Consider the following 25,733-nt stretch of genomic DNA (forward strand, 5'->3'; position numbering starts at 1 on the left):
ATGCACATACACACACACATATACATGCACAGTGATCACACAGATCTACACATACAGTGATCACACAATCGTATGCGTCAGAAGAATTCCTTGCTTTTTAAGTTGTATGGCAGAAGAGAAGCAGATACCTTGTTTCTTATTTTGTATGAATTTTCATTGGGACGTTTTTCAATTTTAACTTGGTCCTCTACACATTAGCTTGAAAATGAGCCAGGAATCCCAACTTCGAATGTGAAAGAAAAAGGCACAAACAGACTACTACTTTATTTTAACTCCCAACACCAAGAGCAGAACGATTAGTCCAAGATAAACGAACAGCGACACTGATCCGCCACCGCTGCCAGCGCTCAGTATGCCGTCCCAAACCAGTGGTTTATTTTCGCTACCCTCAGGTACAGGACCAGGCTGACGATGAAGTACTCTTCTGTCTCTTTGATCCACACCAGCTCCACGTGCACTTTGCCTTCCGAGTCCACATAGTCAACACAGGAAGTCTGTCCCAAGAAGCTGGGACCGTCAGAGGGCCCCAAAGCCCTCATGCAAACCGGAGAACTGAAACACCAAAACGGTTTCCCATATTCATCCAAAAGAGTTATGTCCATTATAGAACAACTCTACAAAACAAACACAAACATTCATAAGCGTAAGGGAAAAACGGCCAATTAGACCTGCTTTCCGGGTCTGATTGATATGTGCCTGCAGGGACAAACGAAGCCATGTCGTGAAGGACGCAGTGGGAGGGGAGGGAGACGAGAAAAGAGAACAGAACGGCAGGCGGAGGCAGAGTGCACACCGAGAGCGTGAAGGCCGAGCAGCGGGTGGGGTGAGGGGCACCAGGGGACGGGGTCACGAGGGCGGCGGGCCAGCTCGCCCTCATCACCTCCACCACGCGTGTCCGATGCACAACAGAGCGATAAATGGGGGTGGGAGCGGTGACGCAGCACGGGGATGTTGGTGGTCCTTACACGCCCCCCCCCCCCGCTACCCCTTCCCTCGTCTGGCACCAGTTCACTCCCTGCAGGCAGCCGGGTCACACGGGGGAAGTTCGAGATGGACAGACAGCCTCCGCCGGTCCTCCCCTTCCCAGACTCAGCGGATGAGACCCAGACCCTGCTTCACAGACACAGAGGCCCCCTCCTCCTCTCCTCTGCACTTGACTCCCCATCCAGTCCCAGGAAGCGGCTCCTTTCCCATTTGGTTCCTTCTCCATAACAAATCACTTCTCTCCTGGGGAGGGGGAGAGGAGGGGGGAAGTGTTTTATAACCTCCCTCAAATCCTCCTCTACCTACCTTCTGCCTTTCTCCTCAAGAGAACTGTTTCCAATTACCCTTTCCCAAATCTGTCTCTCTCAACATGAACTTCTAGAATGTACACATCCAAGCAGTAGGCAGAACCCACCTTCCCTGCAGGGCAAGTCCGTTCTCCCCACCTGCACCCCCTTTGCCGAAGAACTCTGCAGCGTCAAAGACTGAGGTCAGACGTGGGGTGTCGGGTTCTCCCAAGGTGTCCGACCCCCTCAATCACCCAGGCCGCTGCAGCACGGTCAGCAAACTGGCCAGCCAACGCATCTTGTGGGGGGCAGGGAGGGGGGCACAGCCATCACCACACATGAGCCTGTGACGCACCCATCAACCACGGTTATACTCAAATCTCTGGCTTGAATTAAAATGGATTTAGAAGTGAGGTTCAGATGAACATTAAAAACGCCAAGGCAATGAAAGGCTAAAGTAAAGGAACAGACAGAAGAAAAGCCTTAGCAAAGGACACCCCATCAGCCGGCACGTCTGAGAGGAACAGAGAGAAGGCAGAGCGGGACAGGTTTCGTTCCGAGCGTCACTGAATCAGACCGAAGACTGAAGCAGGGCTCCCACCCTGGCTGTCAGAACGGTCTGTAAACCAGTATGGCGGCCAGTTACCGAGCAGCTGTCGTGTGGGGACTCAGGACTGACATCAGCCACTGCAGGCGTCTCTAAAATGTATTTGAGATCATAATCTGACTCTAATAAAGAAAAAGAGGGGCGCCTGGGTGGCTCAGTGGGTTGAGCGTCTGACTCTTGATTTCAGCTCAGGTCACGATCCCAGGGTTCACGGGATCAAGCCCCACATGGGGCTGTCAGCCGGAGCCTGTTGGGATTCTCTTTCTCCCTCTCTCTCTGCCTCTCCCATGCTCATGCTCTCTTTCTCTCTCAAAATAAATAAATATACATAGAGAGAGAGAGAGAGAGAGAGAGAGAGAGAGAGAGAGAGAGAGACAAAGAAAGAGACAGAGTGTGAACGGGGAGGGGCGGAGAGAGAGGGAGACACAGTATCCAAAGCAGGTTCCAGGCTCGGAGCGGTCAGCACAGAGCCCGACGCGGGGCTCAAACTCACCACCGTGAGACCATGACCTGAGCCGAAGTCAGAAGCTTAACCCACTGAGCCACCAGGCACACCCGATAATTAACTGCTTTGAATGCTTGGTCTCAGTCATCATCAGTAATTGTTCTAACTTGTACGGCAGAAAAAAGCCATGTTAGTGGAGACAGATCCCACTGGCTCACTGGAATATGAGAATGCTATTCATCCCACAAGATAAAGATGGCGAACAGGGAGAAGCAGGGGCGGCCATGGGCACAAGATCACAGAAGAGAACAAAACGAAGTTACAAGGGCTCTCACGCTCCTCCACCTCCTCCTCCTCCTGCCAACTCCCTCCGTCCCTGCCAACCCCCAACCACTAAATAAACTCTCCCGTCCATGTGGCTAACTTCTGATGAGACACCAATTAATGTCACTGTTCAAGGAAGGGTATTCACGGAAGTATCTGTATCCTGACTTTTAACGTGGTGTATGAGCATTTAAGATGTTGAATAAATGCTACTTGCCTGGTCCGACCGGGAGCACCACTCTTTTTCCACAAGACAGACAGACAGAGGGGCTTCAGGGGGGCAAGGGTGCAAGAATGTGCTGCAAGCTTGCCCCCCTCCCCACACTCAACAAAAAACAGAAGGCACTCAACAGGCACCTGTTGAATGCATCGACTGTCGGTGCCCAAGAGAAAGTGCACATATCTTCAGACATTAGAACAGTCAAACTAGGACTTCAAAAGCAGGATCACAGATATACATCAACAGACTTCTTTTATCATACAGAAACCAGGTTACATTAAGAAAATTAAACAACAAATTACCTTTATACAGCCATCAAAAATATCAGTTCTCCAAGAGAGGCCAACTTTTCCAATAAGAGGTAGGTGTTCTGTGTTATTTTTAAAACTTATAACAACAATCTTCACGTATCCATCTTCAATGTACCCTGCAAAGATTTAAGAGTTTTACAATTACGACATGCCCATGCAGGACAAGTCAGGACTCTTCAGGCAGGCTGCTTCATAAAGAAGGCCTCATGGGGCTGAGGCCCAGGTTCGGGCATGTGGCCTGAGGCCAGTGATGATCAGACATGATCTGAAAGGTGAGTCAGGGAGACACCTGGGGTGCACCTGGATGTCCACCACCTGTCACCAAGAGGGAGATTGCTAAGGAGGCAGGGGTCCTTCTGATTTGATTACACCCACGGTGCTAAAAACGGTAAAGGAGAACTGTGCAGCTTAGGATAGCAGAAGCCAAAGTGGTCCAGAAAGGACACTGAACGTGGGGGGTCAAGGAGGGCAATGGGCCGGACTGAGGAGTTTTGAGAGCCGGGGCCCACGGACGAGATTCAGAGCCGCGCGCACACGCTTCCTGGTGGGTGAGCATCCTTGCACACACAGCAGCCGGAGGGCAGACACCCGGCCCCCTGTGACCGGCGAGGCGCTAAGAGCAGCCTGGTCACGGTCAAGAGCCCCGCACGACCCCGCTGCCATGTCCCACTCTCCCAGGCCCTGTGCTCTGTGCTCGGGACTCCCGGTACCACCGGGTGTCCCGTGACAAGCAGCTTGGCACGTCACTGCCCGCACCCGGAAAGTGACTGCCGAACGTGCCGCTCCTTCGCAGGCCACAAGCTTTCTGAGAGACACCTGCACGGGGTAAGAGGTGAGTCCTGGGGCAGAGCAGACGGAAGAACAGAGGGGAGCGGACGCTCTTTGGCCCAAGGTGGGTGACTGCGGGGGACAGAAGGAAGCCCACGGAAGCTGTCTGCGGAGCCCAAGCGCTGCCCTAGACATCCTGGACCATGTGGTCACCGAGCGGAGCTTGAGCGCTGCTTCGCCAGCGGCCCCCTGGGCGACACATCCCCTCGGAGCAGAGCTCCCAGTCCTGCAGCAGGGCGCCGGGAGCCCTTCTGCAGCAAGGACAGAGGCAGCCCACAGCCCCCCCAGTCCCCTCCTCCACTGAGCGACTAGCAAGAACCGTGCAGTGTCCCCCCCCCCCACCTTCTCCCCAGGTGCAGGAGTGCATGCCACAGGACACCGACCCTTCCCAGGCAACGCTCTGCTGTCACCTCGGCAGGGCTCCATGCAAGCGGGGGGAGAGCTGCGAGAAGCGGGGCCTCAGAGGAGACGCAGTAATGACATTCGGAATGGACCAGATGCGGCTCTGCTCTGCTCTGTATTACTGCACAGCCATGTGCAAAATCGAGAGAGACCTCCGACCGGCTGGCATGTGTCCTGGCAGCCAGACGACGCCATACAGAAAACCGCGAGTTCATTTTCCATGTGGCTTGTCCTCAGGACACTGCAGAAAATGGACCCCGAAGAACAGCAGCCCGTAACAGCTCAGTGGCAATTGTCTAAGCTAATAAACATGAAATCTCTGTGGAAGCAAGGGCTGCTGGTATTTTATTACCAAATATTCTCCCACTTTAGAACAACTTTAACATTTGCCGTATCTTGAAAGGTCAGGGCTCTTTCTACACACTCTGTAAGTGCCTGTATCTATAGGAGAAAAAGGTGAGGTCCTCCCCACAGTTAAACAATCTGCACACAGAACGTATGTGAAAACGTGTATCTATAAAATAGGTAATATTTTTGAGTACTTAGTGTACATCAAGCATTATGTTAAGCGCTTTATGCACGGTAGCTCAAGACATCTTAAGATACTACTATGAATGAGGCATTGTATGTTCTGAATTCACAGGTGAGAGAACTACACACAGGTTAACAGTACCTCGCGCAAGGTCATGCCAGTCATAAATGCAGAAACATGATTCAAACGCTGTTATGTGTCTAGAGTCTTTCTTATAACAGATTAACACATATACAAAAGGGGGAAACATAGTCACCTATTTGCTTAAACACTAGCTGAGAATTTACAATATAGATTTAAATTCTCATGAAATCTTGCTTTCGTGTTACTGCCAGTAGAGAAAAACCTATAAATTAGCAGACGACATATGCTGGGGAATCACTTATGGCTCCTCCTCCAAATTTGTGGTAATCCCTCCAGCTGGGAGTCCAGTGCTCACCTATCTCCTCCCCTCCCCAACCTTCCTATAACAAGGCCATAAGTGGCCAGAGTTCCTTCTCTGTGAGATAATGTACCCTTAGCGAGTTCCTGTGTTGCTTAAATCATTCAGAATAAATTCTGTTGTTGGAAATTCCAACTTTAACCTACCAAAACATAAGACCATCCCCAAAATGCAGACAAATTAAATTCGAGGCTCACTGCCCTTGGCTTCCAGTGACATTCAGTTACAGGCATGGCTTTTAGAGTCATAAAGGCCTCATTCCAAACCCTGCCCAGCCATTTACTAGCTGTGTAACCATGGTCAAGCTCTAAGCTGAGTAAAATAAGAACACACAGAGAAGGTACTTTATAAGGCTTTGTGAACACTAATGTAACTAATAATATATATTAACATTAAAGGGTAGATTATTATATATCCCAGGCTAAATGTGCTAAGCACCTTAGATGCACTATATCAACAATAATACTCTATCTAAAGAGTCAAGCCTACAGCAGAGGAGACAAAAGATGTGTACCATGTACGTGGATTGCAAGACTCAATAATTATTGAGACATCCATTTACCCAAATGATCTACAGATTCAATGCAATCCTAATCATAAACCCAGGAGACATTTTAGTTAATAATTTATAAATATAAAACATAGAAAAATAAATAATAAAAATTAACAAGCTGCTTCTAAAATTCACATGGAAATACTAAGGACCTAAAATAGCCACACGATCTTAAGAAGAAAAAAAAAGTTGACTTCTAGACTTACTATAGATGTACAGCAATGAAGACACACAAGAACAGAACAGATGGGTCCAAAAACAGACCAATACTCTTACTGGAAGTTGACCTCTGACAAAGACATCGAGATAATTTAATGAGAAAATCTTTTCACAAATGGTGCAAATACCTTCTTATCAATATGGAAAAACAGAATGAACCTCATCCCTTACCTTATACTTTACACAAAAATTAATTAGGGTTGGATAACAGACCTAAATATAAAAGTTAAAACCATAATACAACTTGAAGAAAGAAAGCATACCTCTATAACCTGGGGTAGAAAAAGTTTTTAAGACCAAAAAAAAAAACAAAACAAAACAAAACAAAAAAATTTTAAAAACCTGATAAATTAGATTTCATCCAAATGTGAAACTTCTGGTCATTAAAGCATATCATTAAGAGTCAAGAACATACAATGGGGAAAGGATGGTCTCTTCCATGAATGGAGTTGGGAAAACTGGATAGCCACGTGCAAAAAAAATAAAAATAAAACTGGATCCCTTATCTTACACCATATACAAAATTAACTCAAAATGCATTCAGACTTGAATGTAAGAAACCATACCAGAAACCATAAAACTCCTAGAAAAAAATAATAATAAGCTCCTTGACATAGGTCTTGGTGATACATTTTGGGATCTGACTCCAAAAGCAAAGGCAACAAAAGCAAAAATAAACAAATGGGACTCCATCGAACTAAAAAGCTTCCGCACAGCATAGGAAACCATCAACAAAGTGAAAAGACAACCTACCGAATGGAAGAAAATATCTGCAAATAATATGGGCAACAAGGGGTTAACATGCAAAATACATAAAGAACTCATAAAACTCAATGTCAAAAGAAAATCCAATTTAAAAATGGGCAGAGAATCTGGGTAGACATTTTCCCAAAGAAGACATCCAGATGTCCAACAGACACATGGAAAGATGCTCGACATCACTCATCACCAGAGAATCAAATCAAAACCACTATGAGGTATCTCCTCACACCTGTCAGAATGGCAATTATTAAAAAAACAAAAAACAAAAAAAAAACAGGAAATAACAAGTACTGGTGAGGATGTGGAGAAAGGAGAACCCTCGTGCACTGTTGGTGGTAATTACCTACATTAATTCATCCTCTCCACCATGGAAAACAGTATAGATGTTCCTCAAAATTGTTTTTAAAAAATTACTATGTAATCTAGAAATTCCACTTCTGGATATTTGTCCAAAGGAAATATAATCACTAGCTCAAAAAACAAATCTTAGCATTGCATTATTCACTACGGCATGATTTATAACAGCCTAGGCATGAAAACAACCTAAGTGTCCCATCAACAGACGAATGGATAAAAATATGTAATACACACACACACACACACACACACACACACACACGAAATGGAATATTCGGCCATAAAAAAGAAGGAAATCCTTTATTTGCAATGACATGGACGGACCCAAAGAACATTATGCTAAGTGACACAAGCCAGACACAGGAAGACAAATATGTGGATTTCACTTACATGTGTAATCCGAAAAACAAAAGAAATAAATACAGAGAACAGAATGATTGCTGCCAGAGGGGAGGAGTGGATGAAATGAGTGAAGCAGGTGAAGAGACACAAACTTAATGGTTATAAAATAAGTGAGTACAGCACGGGGACTATAGTCAAATATTGGTAGAGCATACTTGAAAGTTGCCAGAAGAGTAAATCCTACAATTTTCTATATGGTGACAGATGGTAACTAGACTTATGATAGTGATCATTTCAGACTGTGTGAATATCCAATCATTATACTGTACACCGGAAAGTCATGTAATATGTCAATTATACCTTAATGAACAAAATTTTTAAGATACCTTGAAGGCAATGAGTAAGCCAGCCACAGACTGTGAAAAGATACTTGCAGAACATTTATCCGCCAAGGGACTGGCATTCAGAAAACACAAAAAAGTCATGTAATTCACAAATAAAGAGTTAACTGTTTTTAAAAGGGCAAAAGGATTCACACACACTTCAAAAAGATATGAAAATGGCCAAGAGGCACACGAAAAGGTGCTCACCACTACTGGCCATCAGGGAGACGCAAATCAAAGCCACGAAGTCCTGATCCTACTCCCACAGGCTGGAATGACTAAAATTTAAAAGACTAATAACATCAAATGTTGGTGGGATATGGAACAACCATATAACCATACTGTATGCTGCTGGGGGGGAGGGGGTATAAAATGGTACAAACACTGTAAAAAATATTTGGTAATTTCTCATACATAAAATTTTCTTATACGTAGAAAAATGTCTGGCAATTTTTAATACATAAACTCTCCCTGGAGAGGAGGAGCCAAGATGGCAGAACAACAAGGAAATTTTCTGTGTGTCTCGCGTCCATGAAATAGAGCCAGACCAACACTAAACCATCCTACACACCTAGAAAACCGACTGGAGGACTAACACAACAATCTGCACAACCTGAACCACAGAATTCAGCAGGTATGCGGTGCAGAGAAGTGAACTTGGGGAGCGAGAAGGCGCAGGAAGGGAGGTGCTTTTGCAAGCGGAGAGAGGAGAGAGAGGGGAGGGGGAGGGGAGAATACGGGCAAAGCACCCCTCCCCAAAAGCAGCTGGAGAGAAAGTGGAAAATTGGAAACAGCTGCAGGGACTAAACTAAAAAGGGAGAAAGGAGAAAGGAGAGGGTTTCAATTCCGTTAAGACTGCAAACAAGGGGAGCGCAAAGGCTGCAACTCCGCAGCTCCCTACCTGGCGGTGCTCTGGTGGGAAGGGCGAATCCCCAGGAACAGAGTGGGGTCCGGGAGGTTTTCGGGCCACACGGGGAAAAGCGGTTCCACTGCTGGAAGGACATTTGGTAGAGACTGTTGAAGCCACCTGGACCCGGCAGACCCCAGAAGATGGCCACGTTCACTGGTGCTGGAACAAGGTCATGGAGGGTGAAGCCTGGTGCCAGGCGTGTGTTGTGATTTTCCACAATCCCTGAAACGCTGCTGCTACACCGTCTCATGAACTTTTTTCTGGGGCGGGCTGGCACCTGACCGCAGTCTCGGGGCACCGGCAGCAGCAGGGTCCAGCGGGCGTTCCTGGGTGCAGCCGACATTCGGCCATTGCTCATTCGGCCACTGCTCGGAGAGACCCTCCCGCAGAGGGGCGGAACGGGTCAAAGCCACGGTCCTTGGGAAGCAAGGGGCCGGGGAAAACAGCCGCACCTGAGCCAAACCTCAGGAGAGAGGTACTGCCTGGGGCCTGGTCACCGAGAGTGGAAAAGCGGGGAGTGGATGAGAGCTGAAGACGGAGGACCGGTGCACGACGGCTGATCCGGAGGACGGACTGGGTGCCTGGCCGGCGCCATTTTTCACCGCTCCCACGCATGCGCACAGCCGGGCACCTACGAGCGCGGCAAGAATCCGCCCCAGGAGGCTGGCAGCGCCATCTAGGGGAGAGCGGAGCCGTGACACCGAGCCCCGCCCAACTGGGCCAACTTCGCTCTTCAAGAACACAAACCTCACCGCCGGCTTAATCTACGGACTATAAAGAGCTACATGGACCGACCTCTAGGGGAAAACGAAGCAATTTCAGTCCTACTTCAATCTGTTAGTAGGTTCATCTATTCAATTTTCTTACTTTCCTTTTTTTTCTCTTTTACACTTCTTTTTCTTGAATACAGAAAAAGAAAAAATTCATTTTTATTTTCAATTTTTATTAAAAATATTTTCTTTAATTATTACTATATTTTTTACTTTTGTGTAAATTTTCTCAAATTCTATTTTACTTCCGCCATTTTATTTTAGTCTACTTCCATGTATTCACCTTTTCAAATTTTCAAACGATCTCCTTTTTTCTTTTTCTTTTTTTCTCTTTTTCATTTTTCTTTTTCTTGAATGCAGAAAGAGAAAAACTTCATTTTTACCTTCAATTTCTATTAAAAATATTTTTCATTAACTTTTTTACTATATTTTTTGCTTTCGTGTGAATTTTCCCAAATTCTATTTTACTTTCATCATTTTATTTTAGTCTACTATAGTGTATTCACTTCTTCAAATTTTCAAATGATTTCCTTCTTTCCTTTTTTGTTCTTTTTTCTCTTTTTCATTTCTTTTCTATTTCTTGAACATAGAAAAGATTCATTTTTATTTTTAATTTTTAATAAAAATATTTTTCTTTAAATTTTTTCTACTATATTTCTGCGTATATTTTTTCAAATTCTATTTTACCTCCATCATCTCATTTTAGTATACTTCAGTGTATTCATTTTTTCAAATTCTCAACTTCCCTTTTTTTTCTTCTCCCCCCCTTTTTCTCTAATCTGTCAAACCACTTTCAACACCCAGACCAAAACACACCTAGGATCTAGCATAATTTATTCAATTTGTGTGTGTGCGTGTGTGTGTGTGTTTAATTTTTTAATTCTAATATTTTTTTAATTTTAATTTTTTTTATTTTAATTTTTCTACCTCATTAATTCCTTTTCTCCCTTCAAAATGACAAAACGAAGGAATTCAACCCAAAAGAAAGAGCAGGAAGAAACAACAGCCAGGGATTTAACCAACAGGATATAAGCAAGATGTCTGAACCAGAATTTAGAGTCACGATAATAAGAATACTAGCTGGAGTCAAAAATAGATTAGAATCCCTTTCTGCAGAGATAAAAGAAGCAAAAAATAGCCAGAATGAAATTAAAAATGCTATAAATGAGCTGCAATCATGGATGGATGCCGCAGTGGCAAGGATGGAGGAGGCAGAACAGAGAATCAGCGATGTAGAGGACAAACTTATAGAGAATGATGAAGCAGAAAAAAAGAGGGAGATTAAGGCAAAGAGCACAATTTAAGAATTAGAGAAATCAGTGACTCATTAAAAGGGAATAACATCAGAATCATAGGGGTCCCAGAAGAGGAAGAGAGAGAAATAGGGATAGAAGGGTTAGGTGAGCAAATCATAGTGGAAAACTTTCCTAACCTGGGGAAAGACACAGACATCAAAATCCAGGAAGCACACAGGACCCCCATTAGATTCTACAAAAACCGACCATCAACAAGGCATATCATAGTCAAATTCACAAAATACTCAGGCAAGGAGAGAATCATGAAAGCATCAAGGGAAAAAAAGTCCTTAACCTACAAGGGAAGACAGATCAGGTTAGCAGCAGACCTATCCAAAGAAATGTGGCAGCCCAGAAAGGAGTGGCAGGATATATTCAATGTGCTGAATCAGAAAAATATGCAGCCAAGAATTCTTTATCCAGCAAGGCCGTCATTCAAAATAGAAGGAGAGATAAAAAGTTTCCCAGGCAAACAAAAATTAAAGGAGTTTGTGACCACTAAACCAGCCCTGCAAGAAATTTTAAGGGGGACTCTCTGAGGGGAGAAAAGATGAAAACATAAATTAATTAATTAATTAATAATAAATAAATAAAGCAACAAAGATTAGAAAGGACCAGAGAACACCACCAGAAACTCCAACTCTACAAGCATCATAACGGCAATAAATTCCTATCTTTCAGGACTCACTCTAAACATCAATGGACTCAATGCTCCAATCAAAAGACATAGGATAACAGAATGGATAAGAAAACAAGATCCATCTATGTGGTGTTTATGAGACCCACTTTAGACCTAAAGACACCTTCAGACTGAAAGTAAGGGGATGGAGAACCATCTATCATGCTAATGGTCAACAAAAGAGCCAAAATAGCCATACTTACACCAGACAATCTAGACTTTAAAATAAAGACTGTCTCAAGAGATGAAGAGGGATGCTATATCATAATTAAAGGGTCTATCCACCAAGAAGACCTAACAATTGTAAACATTTATGCGCCAAATGTGAGAGCACCCAAATATATAAATCAATTAATCACAAACATAAAGAAACTCATCGATAGTAATACCATAATAGTAGGAGACTTCAACACCCCACTCACAGCAATGGACAGATCATTTACTCAAAATATCAACAAGGAAACAATGGCTTTGAATGACACACTGGACCAGATGGACTTAACAGATATATTCAGAACATTTCATTCTAAAGCAGCAGAATACACATTCTTCTCCAGTGCACATGGAACATTCTCCAGAATAGACCATATATTGGGAAACAAAATCAGCCCTAAGTAAGTACAAAAAGATTGAGATCATACCATGCATATTTTCTGACCATGCTATGAAACTCGAAATCAACCACAAGAAAAAATTTGGAAAGGTAACAAATACTTGGAGACTGAAGAACATCCTACTAAAGAATGGATGGGCTAACCAAGATGTTAAAGAGGAAATTAAAAAGTATATGGAAGTCAATGAAAATGACACCACAACCCAAAACCTCTGGGATGCAGCAAAGGTGGTCATAAGAGGAGTGTATATAGCAATCCGGGCCTTCCTAAAGAAGGAAGAAAGATCTCAGATACAAAACCTAACCTTACGGCTTAAGGAGCTGGAAAAAGAACAGCAAATACAACCCAAAGCCAGCAGAAGACAGGAAATAATAAAGATTAGAGTAGAAATTAATGCTATTGAAACCAAAAAAAAAAAAAAAAAAAAACAGAACAGATCAATGAAACCAGAAGCTGGTTCTTTGAAAGAATTAACAAAATTGATAAACCACTAGCCAGTCTGATCAAAAGGAAAGGACCCAAATAAATAAAATCAAGAATGTAAGAGGAGAGGTGACAACCAACACAACAGAAATAAAAACAATAAAAGAATATTATGAGCAATTATATGCAAATAAAATGGGCAATCTGGAAGAAATGGACAAATTCCTAGAAACATATACACTACCAAAACTGAAACAGGAAGAAATAGAAAATTTGAACAGACACAAAACCAGTAAGGAAATCGAATTAGTAATCAAAAGTCTCCCAAAAAACCAGAGTCCAGGGCCAGATGGCTTTCCAGGGGAATTCTACCAAACATTTAAGGAAGAGTTAACACCTATTCTCTTGAAGGTGTTCCAAAAAGTAGAAATGGAAGGAAAACTTCCAAACTCTTTCTATGAAGCCAGCATTACCTTGGTTCCAAAACCAGACAGAGACCCCACTAAAAAGGAGAACTATAGACCAATTTCCCTGATGAACACTGATGCAAAAATCCTCAACAAGATATTAGCCAAATGGCTCCAACAATACATTAAAAAAATTATTCACCACAACCAGGTGGGATTTATACTTGGGATGCAGGGCTGGTTCAATACCCACAAACCAATCAATGTGATTCATCACATCAATAAAGAAAGGACAAGAACCATATGATCCTCTCAATAGATGCAGAGAAAGCATTTCACAAAATACAGCATCCTTTCTTGATAAAAACCCTCAAGAAAGTAGGGATAGAAGGAGCATACCTCAAGATCATAAAAGCCATATATGAATGACCCAACACTAATATCATCCTCAATGGGGAAAAACTGAGAGCTTTCCCCCTAAGGTCAGGAACAATACAGGGATGTCCACTCTCCTCACTGTTATTCAACATAGTATTGGAAGTCTTAGCCTCTGCAATCAGACAACACAAAGAAATAAAAGGCATCCAAATCGGCCAGGAGGAGGTCAAACTTCCACTCTTCGCAGATGACATGATACTCTATATAGAAAACCCAAAAGATTCCACCAAAAAACTACTGGAATTGATTCATGAATTCAGCAAAGTTGCAAGATATAAAATCAATGCACAGAAATCGGTTGCATTCCTACACACCAACAATGTAGCGACAGAAAGAGAAATCAAGGAATCAATCCCATTTACAGTTGCACAAAAAACCATAAAATACCTAGGAATAAATCTAACCAAAGAGGTGAAAAATCTATATGCTGAAAATTATAGAAAGCTTATGAAAGAAACTGAAGAAGACACACAAAAAAAAAAAAATGGAAAAAGATTCCATGCTCCTGGATAGGAAGAACAAATATTGTTAAAATGTCAATACTACCCAAAGCAATCTACATATTCAATGCAATCCCTATCAAAATAACACCAGCATTCTTCACAGACCTAGAACAAATAATCCTAAAATTTGTATGCATCCAGAAAAGACCCAAAATAGCCAAAGCAATCTTGAAAAAGAACACCATAGCAGCAGGCATCACAATCCTGGACTTCAAGCTATACTACAAAGCTGTAACCATCAAGACAGTATGGTACTGGCACAAAAACAGACACTCAGATCAAGGGAACAGAATAGAGAACCCAGAAACGGACCCACAAATGTATGGCCAACTAATCTTTGACAAAGCAGGAAAGAATATCCAATGGAATAAAGACATTCTCTTCAGTAAGTGGTGCTGGGAAAACTGGTCAGCGACATGCAGAAGAATGAACCTGGACCACCTTCCCTACACCATACACAAAAATAAACTCAAAATGGATGAAAGACCTAAATGTAAGACAGGAAGCCATCAAAATCCTCGAGGAGAAAGCAGGCAGAAACCTCTTTGATCTTGGCCGCAGCAACTTTACTCAACACATCTCTGGAGGCAAGGAAAACAAAAGCAGAAATGAACTACTGGGACCTCATCGAAATAAAAAGCTTCTTCACAGTGAAGGAAACAATCAGCAAAACTAAAAGGCTACCAACAGAATGGGAGAAGATATTTGCGAATGACATATCAGATAAAGAGTTAGTATCCAAAATCTATAAAGAACTTATCAAACTCAACACCCAAAAAACAAATAATCCAGTGAAGAAATGGGCAAAAGACATGAATAGACACTTCTCCAAAGAAGACATCCAGATGGCCAACTGACACATGAAAAAATGCTCAACGTCGTCATCATCATCATCATCATCATTATCATCAGGGAAATACAAATCAAAACCAAATGAGATACCACCTGACACCTGTCAGAATGGCTCACATTAACAACTCAGGCAACGAGAGATGTTGGCAAGGATGCAGAGAGAGAGTATCTCTTTTGCATTGTTGGTGGGAATGCAAGCTGGTGCAGCCACTCTGGAAAACAGTATGGAGGTTCCTCAAAAAACTAAAAATAGAACTACCCTGATACCCAGCAATTGCACTACTAGCCATTTATCCAAGAGATACAGGTGTGTTGTTTCGAAGGGACACATGTACCCCCATGTTTATAGCAGCACTATCAACAATAGCCAAAGTATAGAAAGAGCCCAAATGTCCACCAATGGATGAATGGATAAAGAAGATGTGGTATATATATACAATGGAGTATTACTCAGCAATCAAAAAGAATGAAATCTTGCCATTTGCAACTACATGGATGGAACTGGAGGGTATTATGCTAAGTGAAATTAGTCAGAGAAAGACAAAAATCATATGACTTCACTCATATGAGGACTTTAAGAGACAAAACAGATGAACATAAGGGAAGGGAAACAAAAATAATATAAAAACAGGGAGGCGGACAAAGCAGAAGAGACTCATAAATATGGAGAACAAACAGAGGGTTACTGGAGGGGTTGTGAGAGGGGAGATGGGCTAAATGGGGAAGGGGCACTAAGGAATCTACTCCTGAAATCATTGTTGCACTATATGCTAACTAATTTGGATGTAAATTTTAAAAAATAAAAAATCATATTAAAAAAATACATAAACCCTCCCTAAGACCCAACAATTCTAGTCCTAGGTATTTTGCCACGAGAAATAATAACTAATTTACATCCACAAAAAAGAAAAAAAAAAAAAAAGACTTTCACAAGAATTCTGTAACAGCTTTATTCAAAACAGCCCAAAACATGGAACAACCCAAACCTGTCCGTCAACAGGAAAACAGGTAATGAAGTGTGGCATGTTCACTCAATGGAATACTACTCATCAATAAATAAGAATGACTATCTATATTTGCAATAGTATATGAAAGTCAAAGACATTTTGCTGAAATAAGGAATCTGGACACAAAAGAGTAGATCCTGTATGATCACACTGATATAAAGTCCTAGAACAAGGAAAACTACTAATCTATGGTGAGAAAAATCAGAAAAGTATATGTGGGAGTTCCTGTAGTATTCTTGTAATTTTTTCTAGCTTGGAAATTACATCAAAATAAAAGGTTACCAAAAAACCACACTCAACAAAGGTCAACAATCAGCAGCTGTATCAACCTTCCTCTGCTTATTGCAACTAGCTATGCTTTGCCTGCCCAACCGGTAACTCTGGGGATGCCAACCAAATCTGTGTCCTCAGATCTTCTTCCTTTGAGGGATTTAGTCCCTCAAAACTTCACCATTCACCTCTATGGGTTATAGCACCTTTCAGCCTACACTAATCTCTTCCTTTTCTAACCCTGCTGCACATATACCTGAAGATTTAATTATAGTGGATTGTTTCTGCATGTTAGATGTTTCCTAAAATAACCTGCAGTCTTTGGGAATAAAGGTCATGTCTCCTATGGCATGATTAATGGCACTACTAATAACATTTCTCATTTTTCAGCTATGATTAGAATTCATTTTTTGGCCCATAAATAGAACACAGAAAAGGCAGGGAGAGTAAAGAATGTTGGGAAGAGAGACTGACTGACCAATTGGTCTGACTGCATGGTCTTCCTATGGCAAACAGGAAGAAGAGGTAAGGGGGTTAAATTGGATTAAAACTGCCTACAGTTAGAACAGCAACACAGGCTCGCTAAACACATAACTGGACGAGCGGAAATCGAGTAAGACAGGCCCTAGAGCGCCATCTGAGAGGCCGACGTGGTAACATGAATAAATGGACCAGACATCTGGACATTGGGGAGCAACTCTCGGGGCGCGGAGATAAATCTCGGGTAAAGAGGAGGGAAGACCCTACAATCTCAAAAACATTCGCCACGGAGTAGTAACAATGGAAAGCTGCACAGACACCAACGCTACAAAGGAATAATTAACGACAAAAAAAATGTCATTAGACTCTATCAAATAGAATAGGCACTATGCTCTTGGGGTGAGAGAATCTTTAGTATTTCCCCCTTTTCCTTGTTAGGTATGGAACACAAATCTCATGGCAAACACCCCGCTTCTCTCTTTTCTCGGCTGTTTCCAGATACCTCTGTTTTCCAAACCCCTGATGCACGTGAAATTAAACTAATTTCACGTAGCTGAACGCAGACATAGATCAGTGGACTATGAAAGGAGAGGTCTCCGAACGTGCTGAGGATCAGAAGTTTCCCCTCCGTTTCACTGGCTGTAGTGGCCGCACGAGTGACAGGAAGAAGAGCTGTGCTGGAAGGTGACAGAGGAGGAAAACTTTCAAATCTGTAGGACCATTTCCCTCCCGAGTCCAGAGTTGGTGAGTGTGATGAGTTTAGTAAAAGCTCCTAAGTCTTTTGAGCCACAGAGTCTCTATTTCTTTCACGCCAGCAAGAACCCTCACAGTCTACATTTGCTGCGAGTATTGTCCCTGGTACTGGTGACAAGAAACTTGATTAAAAACAGGATAAAGTGTGCACTCAGACTCTTTAAAAGCTCCCTGCTCGTTAATTCAATAACGTTTGAAAATAGCTTTTCCCATCGACATGCATAAAGATTCAGACCGCTGTTTTCACAAGACCTGGTTCTACTTTCCATACCATTGGACCAATTTTCTATCAGTCCAGTTGATCTGAAAATACACTATTTTTTCTAGGGTAGTCCTTCCACACATGTTTAAGGGGAAGGTACATGGATATTTGTTTTGGGCTCTCCGGAAACTGTTCTGCTTCTCTCACTAAGCATGTTCTAATATTCCTCTGAGACGCGTTCCCAGCTCAGTCCCAGTACCTCCGACGGTAGCAGCCAGACCCAGATATGGAGCATCCCATTCACCTGGCACCTGGCTGAGTCAGGGGCGAGTTCAGAACCCGACCAGAGTCAAGAAGATGCGATGAGACTCTTAGGGAGGAGTGCTCAGGAGGAGAACCTCAGACTTGGACGTGAGCTCTCGAGCTAGCCAGAGCTGCCTGGAAAGGAGGAAGCAGAATTCAGAATGTAGGGAAGCAAGAAGATGGAGAATGGACAGACCAAGATGGACAGACAAGCTGTCTAGACACATCCTGTCCCCCTGACAGGCAATAAGCCCTTGCATCAAATTGTCTGAAATAAAACATCCCCTTGGGTTTTTCAACAACATGAATCCTTTCCGCTAAGCCAGTTTTAGGTTAGGTTTTCCATAGCTTGAAACCAAAATTTGCTTTATTTGTACAGAAGTGTTTTGGTTCTTTTAAAATAATTTTTGAGTCAGAAAATATGAATATATTAATGAGTGAAAAAGAAGAAGATGATGGGAAAACAGATTTGAGATAATGCTAAGAGACAAAAGGCTAAACACAGGGCCCAGAGCAGGTAAGAGCAGATATATTTAGGAAGAGAAATTGGGATGTACTTTTTGGAAAGAAGTGGGACATCTTTTTCTCTGAAACAGGAAAAAAAAAAACCCAAGAATACAAAGAGACCGTAATACAGTGACAATGTGACGGCAGAAGAGAGAGGAAGATCAGGAGGAAGCACAAAGGTGACGATTTTTCTTAGCACAGCAGGTAGTGAGCCCAAGAACCAGGAACAGAGCAGGACGGTGACGGTGATCATACTTAAAGAGTCTTACATGAAATATAAAGGGGACTTATGAGCTCATTAGAAGATGTCTGAGTAGCAAAAAGGGGTAAGTCAAGTCTGAGAGCGCCAACGGATGTGCACTTGGGATTTTCCCCCAAGGAACCGGGGAGCCTTCAAGTCAGGAAAGCAACGTCAAGGTGAGAAGAAATACTCTAGCTATTGAGGCAGGGAGGCCACAGGGCAACAAGGAAAAAGTCCCCAAGTAGTCTGACTGCATCTGTAAAACCCAGGCCCCGAAAAATGACACCAGAAAGGGAACAGAGAGCCAGAAGAAATCAGGAGAAACCCCTAGAGGTCTGTAAAAAACCCAGGAATCATGGATGGTAACATGTTTGTGATCTGAGAAGTGACTCTAAGCTCAACATCCTGAAGATCTAAGTTTTACCAACGACTAAATTCATACCAGCGGAAAAACTACAAAACCCATTACTTATGTTTCTTATTAGACTTCCCTTCCTCAAATAGCTTGTTTTAAGTAAGAGATTCTACTTTTCACAATTGCCTTAATAAACATCTAGGGGAAAAAACACAATGTATTATCTAAACAATATCCTTGAAGATGAAAATATAAACAAAGACCTCATTACCTTCCCTTTAAGTGATTTTAAAAATTCAAATCGCCAGAGAGAAAGAACAAATCAAAATCGGAGGCCAAATCTCAAACAGAAGTCACAGTCCAGAACAGCAAGAAAAGATGAGAAGGGCCCTCCCTGGGCTCTGCTGTCACCATTGTGACATCTTTACATTTCCAAGGAAGAGCCCGGTGGCTTCATTTTGCACTGGGTCCCACAAACCATGTGGCCTGTCTCGCTTCCAGGTAGAGTGGCACCTACTCTTGATGAGCTCTGACATAACAGATATAAAGATCTGGGTTCTCCTCTTGTGTGAACAGTAATCTGTAATGCTGATTTTTCATAAGGGATCAACGGATGGACAAAATAGGAAAAATGTACTAACAACCAATGAGGAAGATGCTGTAAAGAATTATGTTCTAATTTTCATAGGTAATCGCCATCCAGACAGGACTGTACTATTTCTAATGTCTTCCAGTTATGATAAATGCTTAGAGAGAATAATCTGGCCTAGAAACATAGAAAGTAATTAGCATCAAGGAACACAGAGAACAAAACAACTCATTTATTTTTAGAATCACAACAATAAAAATGAGATTAACATGCTACATATGAAAAATATCTGAAACAAACTATTAAAACTTTAAAAGTAGAGCTCTTTTAAAGACAGGTTATCTGGGTTTTATCAGGTTCTGCTGCTGAAGAGCTGAAACCCACTCTTCTGGAAGAAAAAAAGAAGTTTCTGAAACCCATACCTTCTTTTTAACCCCTCAACATTTTCTACTGTGTCTTACAGAGTAAGGACTGAACATGTATTATTTAATCAGTATTTTAACGAAGACCATATTGAAGAAACTCTGTAGGAAAGAGCCTGAATCTAACAGATCATGGAAACATAACCTAAAAGAATTTACTAGGGCAACACAAAAAGGAAGCATCAGTGAGTGGAGAAACGTGCAGGGTCCACACAGAGAACACTCCTCCCAAGGGCAGTGACAGAGACTTAAGGAGAAAGAGAGTCTGAAACCCTAACTAGAAGAGATCGATGCCTTCCAAATTAACACACACATTTATTGAAAATCTCATCAAAATCCAAATGAGATATTTTAAAAATCTGGCCAAGTGATTATTAAATACACCTAATAGAATAAATGGATTAAAGTAATGAAGAAAACCTAGATAAAAAATCATCAGTAAGAAATTTTGTATGGGGGGGAGGGACACATACTTTCATAACAAACTACACAAGAGGGGCCCCTGGCTGGCTCCATCTGAAGAGCATGCGACTCTTCACCTCGGGGTCCTGAGTTTGAGCCCCATGTTGGAGGTAGAGATTACTTAGATAAATAAAAAAACTTAAAAGGAAAATACACAAGTAAAGCTTGAAACATCTTCTTGCCTGCTGGGGATACAAGAAGAAGGGGTATGGTGATTCTCAACAGAGAGAGAGTCCTTAGAGGGAAGGGCTTGGGAATCTATAGACTTTATACATTTCATGTTAATCAAAAGGAAGCGTGGGTTTACATACAATCAAAAACCTTTGAGAGATCCAAAAGCAACATACACTCAATGAAAAGGCAAAAGACAAAATGGAGAAAATATTTTCAATGAATGGAACTCCTGTAAGTCACAGAAACTACGGAACCAATCAAACTGAACAGACCCATGGAAATTCAGTCAGAAGAGAAATATACAAACAGCAGCAACAGCAGCATATGGCCAGGCATCCTGGAGGCGACCGTTATTACCTCCCTGAGCCTCGAGGAGCCTTGGAAGGCAGGTTCTGACGTGGCCGCCCCCTACAAGAGAGGACAGTGATAACCGTCCATGGTCACACGCAGCACCAAGGTAGCTCCCTTCACACAGCCCACCCAGCGGCCACTACAATAGCCACCACCCTCTGCTGTATTCAACAGCTTGTTTAAACAGTCAAGCTAGCATTCAAAGGCACAGGTTAATTTAAAACAGTCGGATGTCACTTTCAGTTCTCAAATCATCAAATATTCTTCAAAATAACGCTCGTCGCGATAGTGCTACAATCATGAACACCGGAGACCTAAATGCCCAACGTTAGGAGACTGGGTCAATAAATCATGATAAAACCAAACAGTGGGAGGTCATACAACTTTTCAAGAATGAACCTGCTAAAACAGTTTAGTGCCCTGGGAAAATGCCCACAACGTGACGGTAAGGAGAAAGAGCAGACTGTGGCATTGCTCACGTAATGTGGTCCACAGATATAAATATACCTGTATATTTGAAAATGGACTAAAATAGAAACAATAGTTGTCCTGGGTGATTTCTATTTGCTTCTTTATAAACTTTTACTATTCAGAACTTTCAAATCCTATAATAAAAAGACACTAGTTTTTAAATGCATTTTTAGAACAATTCAACAAGGCAGATGCCAGGAGCGGCCTACTTGAAGAATCCTGTCCCTTTGCTTCTTCGGTCTTGCTTTCCCTCTCGATCCCAATAGAAAGGTTAGAACGCACTGTCCCGGGCAAAACGCTTTTACTTCAGCTTCTGCAAATTGGCAATAATTAGCTTGATACAAAGATCAAAAAATACACACTCCTTGCTGCTTTGCATTGCTGACATGCCCTTTTTCAAGCTCCAGTTACACTGCAAAAGAGCAGTGGGACTATTTGCTGCCGGCTCCTTCCCTGGGCTGCCCACACTCCCATCACAGGGCTCACTGACAGTGGTGCAGGGCAGAGTTAACACAGCAGCCCGGGGATGTCTACTCTTGAGAAGGCCTGCTGGCCGGCCGGCCGGCCCACGGCTGCTGGGCACTCCGATTCTGGAAGCATCCCCACCTCGTCTTTCCTAACCCATACAAGCGGCTCACTGCGTCCGAACAGTTTTTATCAGCAACGAGGTTTGTGCGGAACATCCCTCCCTCTGGGGGTCTGGAATCGGGGTAGCTCCAGGCAGAGGGTGTCTGCCTCACCAGCCCCCAAGCACAACCCCAGGTACTAGTCTTTAAATGAGCTTCTCCTTGGGTAGACAACATTTCACAACTTGTGTTTTCACAACTCATTGCAGGAGAAAACAAGCCCATCCCGGTGACTCCCCGGCTTTCCTTGGCGCTTCCCCACCCCCCACCCCCGCCTTTGCCCTTTGATGATTTTGCTCTGTACCCTTCCTTCCACTCCACCAAATGTAGGTCATTAACAATACACATGAGTCCTGTGAGTCCTCCTAGCAAACTGCTCAACCCGGGGTTGGTCCTGGGGACCCAGTGCCAACAGTGCACCCACATACCCAGAACAGAGCACAGAAAGATAGAAAAACACGCGAGGCACTTCTATACGCTTGACTCACATTTTCATTCACGAACTCCTCCTCCAGTATTTCCTTCACTGTTTATCCCTCCCACCCCTGCCTCTCATATATCCAATTCAGGTGACAAAATGTTTCTTCTCCTAAACTGCCTATTAGCTGGATTTTACTGACAACACACAAAGAAGCAGGTAGCAAATGTGTGCACGCTCAGGAATCATAAACTTTTCTTTGAACAGAGATGATACGGATCCTTTCAAGAACACTCTTGTCGCAGCCATGACTTGTCAAAGTGGCTGCACACATAAAAATACAAAGAGAAAACGTCTCAGTTCCGTGGGGGAGGAATAGGACAAAGTGCCAAGGGGAAGGGGTCAAACCTTTAGGGAGACAAGAAAGGACACAGATCCTTTTACTCACTACAAGGTGGTGTGGAGAGGCAGAAACTCCTCCCTCTGCATACAGCGTCTGAGAGAAAATAACGTCTAGAAGCTTGAGCAATGCCTTATAAAATGGCGTCCCTGGCTCCCCCTGAGCACACGGGAGTAGAGCCTGCTCTGACCTGAAGGGGCAAAGAAGGGTGAAGGATACAGCAGGGCTTGTACATCACCAGCCTGGGAACTCAGCCCCCACGCCCCACGCGGACAAACGTTGGGATTCAAAGTCAAGAGGCTTCAGCTGCGGCCTCGGGTGGATGAGGACATCGCGCCCAGCACAGGGGCCTTGCCGGTGGGCCACGGAGGCAGTGCTCGTCGTCCCCCCCCCCCCCCCACGCGTCTCCTCTGAGCCAGCTCCGGCCTGGTCTTCCCACCTGTGTGTGTCAGGGGTGTCACTTCAGGCGCCAAGAACTAACCAGGGTCTTCTGCTCTGTGGTTAGCACCATGTATTGTAAAAATAATGACAATAAATAAAAATTTTTAAAAAATCCAAAGGACCCTGTAGCAAAGTCCATGAGACAAAGTTAAGAAAACAGACACAGGGGTATCTTGCTCAGAGACAATACAGCTGACAGAGATGAAGAACGTCTCAACTGGCCACTACCCGGTCTGATACTTCGCTGGGCTTGTGCCATCTGAATTTAACCTGGCGTGAAACCTTTGATTGTCCGTAGTCCCTAAAGAGTCAATTCCAGAAAGCCTCTTAGGCAAACGATTCCATACAACACATTCTCTACTCATACTGCAAAGTGATACAACACATCCTCTGAAGGATGAAGATAAACTCAGATACATAGGGATATCATGGAAAGCTAGTAGTTGCTTCGCTGTAAGTCCCACACGTATGCGAATCCTCTGACAAAAGACTGTGGAACCACAAAAGAAGATCCTTTCCAGTGACGCTGTACATTCTTGGTTAGCGTGTTTAACATCAGGAAAGGCCGGTCCCTTTAACTATCCATTTTCAAAACTTAATCAAGACCTGGATGGCAATCACACAGGCGTTTGCTTTATGAGAATCTGTTTTATGCATTTCTCTGTGTCACTTCACAATACGAAGAAGTTCAATTGCAGAAAGAAAGAAAGAAAGAAAGAAAGAAAGAAAGAAAGAAAGAGAGTTAGTTAATATGCAGAACGGTGGTTAACACAACACACAGAGCCAGCAGGAAGGGACACGCAGGTGGCTCCAAAGTTGCTGGTAATGGTCGATTTCTTAAACTGTGCGGTGGCTGCAGGGGTTTTACGGTTTTTCCACAGCCTGTACAATGCAGCATGTGTAGAGAAGAACAGATTATCTCACAATTAAGATTTTAACACAAAAATTTCGTCACCCGTCCCCTATGCACATATGTGTATTTAGATGGATTTTAGACTCAACCTTGTAAGCTGAATAAATTCCCACTGGGATTTTTCAATAAAACTGCGGTGAATCTGTGGACTAAAGGGGCACATCCTCAGAAATCTTATTTAAAGATGGAATTCTGGCAAGCGCCCTACCAAATGACCAAATTCAGGGTCTGTTTGTAAAGCTGTGTCGTATTTGAGGGCAGCCCTTCCCACTGCCCCACGACTCCCACTGCCCCACGATGGTCTAACTGGTCTAGACCATCTCCACTAACCTGTCTCCACGCTGCACTGGTCCCTGTACTCCAACCCCAGCTCCCCATGGTCTGCCCTTCCTCAGAAACCTCCAGGACTCCCTAGTCCCCCGCACGTGCCTGTCACCTGGCCCAGCAGACTTCTCTGTACCGAACTGGGGGAAGGGCAGGCACCGTGTCCGACATGCCTACGCCCTGTGCCCCGGCACGTCTCCTGCTTCAACAACTCTTTGTCAATGAATGAATCACATAAACAAATTGGCCTCGTCCCCTTTACTTCCCGCCACCCCCTACAGATGGCCTCGTTAAAATCAGGCCAGGTCTCCTATCTCACCGACGACAAACAGTGGACAGACACACCTCAAGGGTAGGGACGCAATGATCAAACATTTTATCCTTGATAGGGAGAGACAGTGTTCTTAAAAAACAGGGGCAAGGTGCTGTCATCCCCAACTGCAATGACACAGCCAGAATTTACTAAATATACCACATGGTACCACAAGAGAGTTTCTCAAAAACCTTAGAGGACATTCCAGCTTGCACTTTGCTGAACTGCAAGCTGACGCCGATGGCAACAGCGCCCTCTGCTGGTTCCTAGTCACCGAACCACACGCAGAGGAAATGCATCTCCATTGAGGGGTCTCCTTCAGGAGGAAATTTGTCTTCTTACTGTGAAAACAGATGAAAGCTCAGCTCCCCACCCTCCTTCGTTTTACTCAGTCTCTTGCGTCTTGTACTAATTGTCCGGCCTCCCCAGCGAGTTATTGTCATGAACGGGAAGTGGTTCAAGGCTGCTCCCGCAAGCCTGCACAGAGGGCCCTTCCTGAGCACCCCTGTGATGCCAACACTTCGAAAAGACACACGAGTCACACCCATAGGAACGCGGATTCTAGAAGCATGTCACTGAAAGGTACAAATACACAGACGCCGGCACAGCCCTGTGCTTGAGACCCACGCTCTGGAGACCGGCCTGTGCGTGAGCTACACAGGCTTAGAGGAGGGACCTACACGACCAGCTTCAGCCACCTCACCAATAACACGGGAGCGGAACCAGTACCCAATTCCCAAGCTCGCTATGAAGATCGAATTGAATAATTAATATAAATATAAAACGCGCAGAAAGAACCCCTAACGAGCACTCACAAGTGTT

The 25,733-nt window shown here is 43.5% G+C and overlaps 1 protein-coding gene across 2 annotated transcripts in view; it reads right to left on the reverse strand.

Moving 5' to 3' along the window:
* Positions 1–247: 247 nt before the first annotated feature.
* The window catches only part of FBXO15 (F-box protein 15), a 51,847-nt gene continuing 26,361 nt past the window's right edge, over positions 248–25,733 (reverse strand). For both annotated transcript variants that reach the window (XM_019423663.2, XM_019423664.2), the window contains 2 exons: positions 3,170–3,294; positions 248–614 (listed from right to left, as the gene is read on the reverse strand). In XM_019423663.2, the coding sequence (XP_019279208.1) occupies positions 348–614; positions 3,170–3,294 (392 nt within the window). In that variant the 3' untranslated portion in view covers positions 248–347. The remainder of the gene's footprint in view (positions 615–3,169; positions 3,295–25,733) is intronic.

This window comes from Panthera pardus, unplaced genomic scaffold (genome assembly GCF_024362965.1).
Source record: "Panthera pardus isolate Hobbes unplaced genomic scaffold, ASM2436296v1 HiC_scaffold_15, whole genome shotgun sequence".
Taxonomy (NCBI): domain Eukaryota; kingdom Metazoa; phylum Chordata; class Mammalia; order Carnivora; family Felidae; genus Panthera; species Panthera pardus.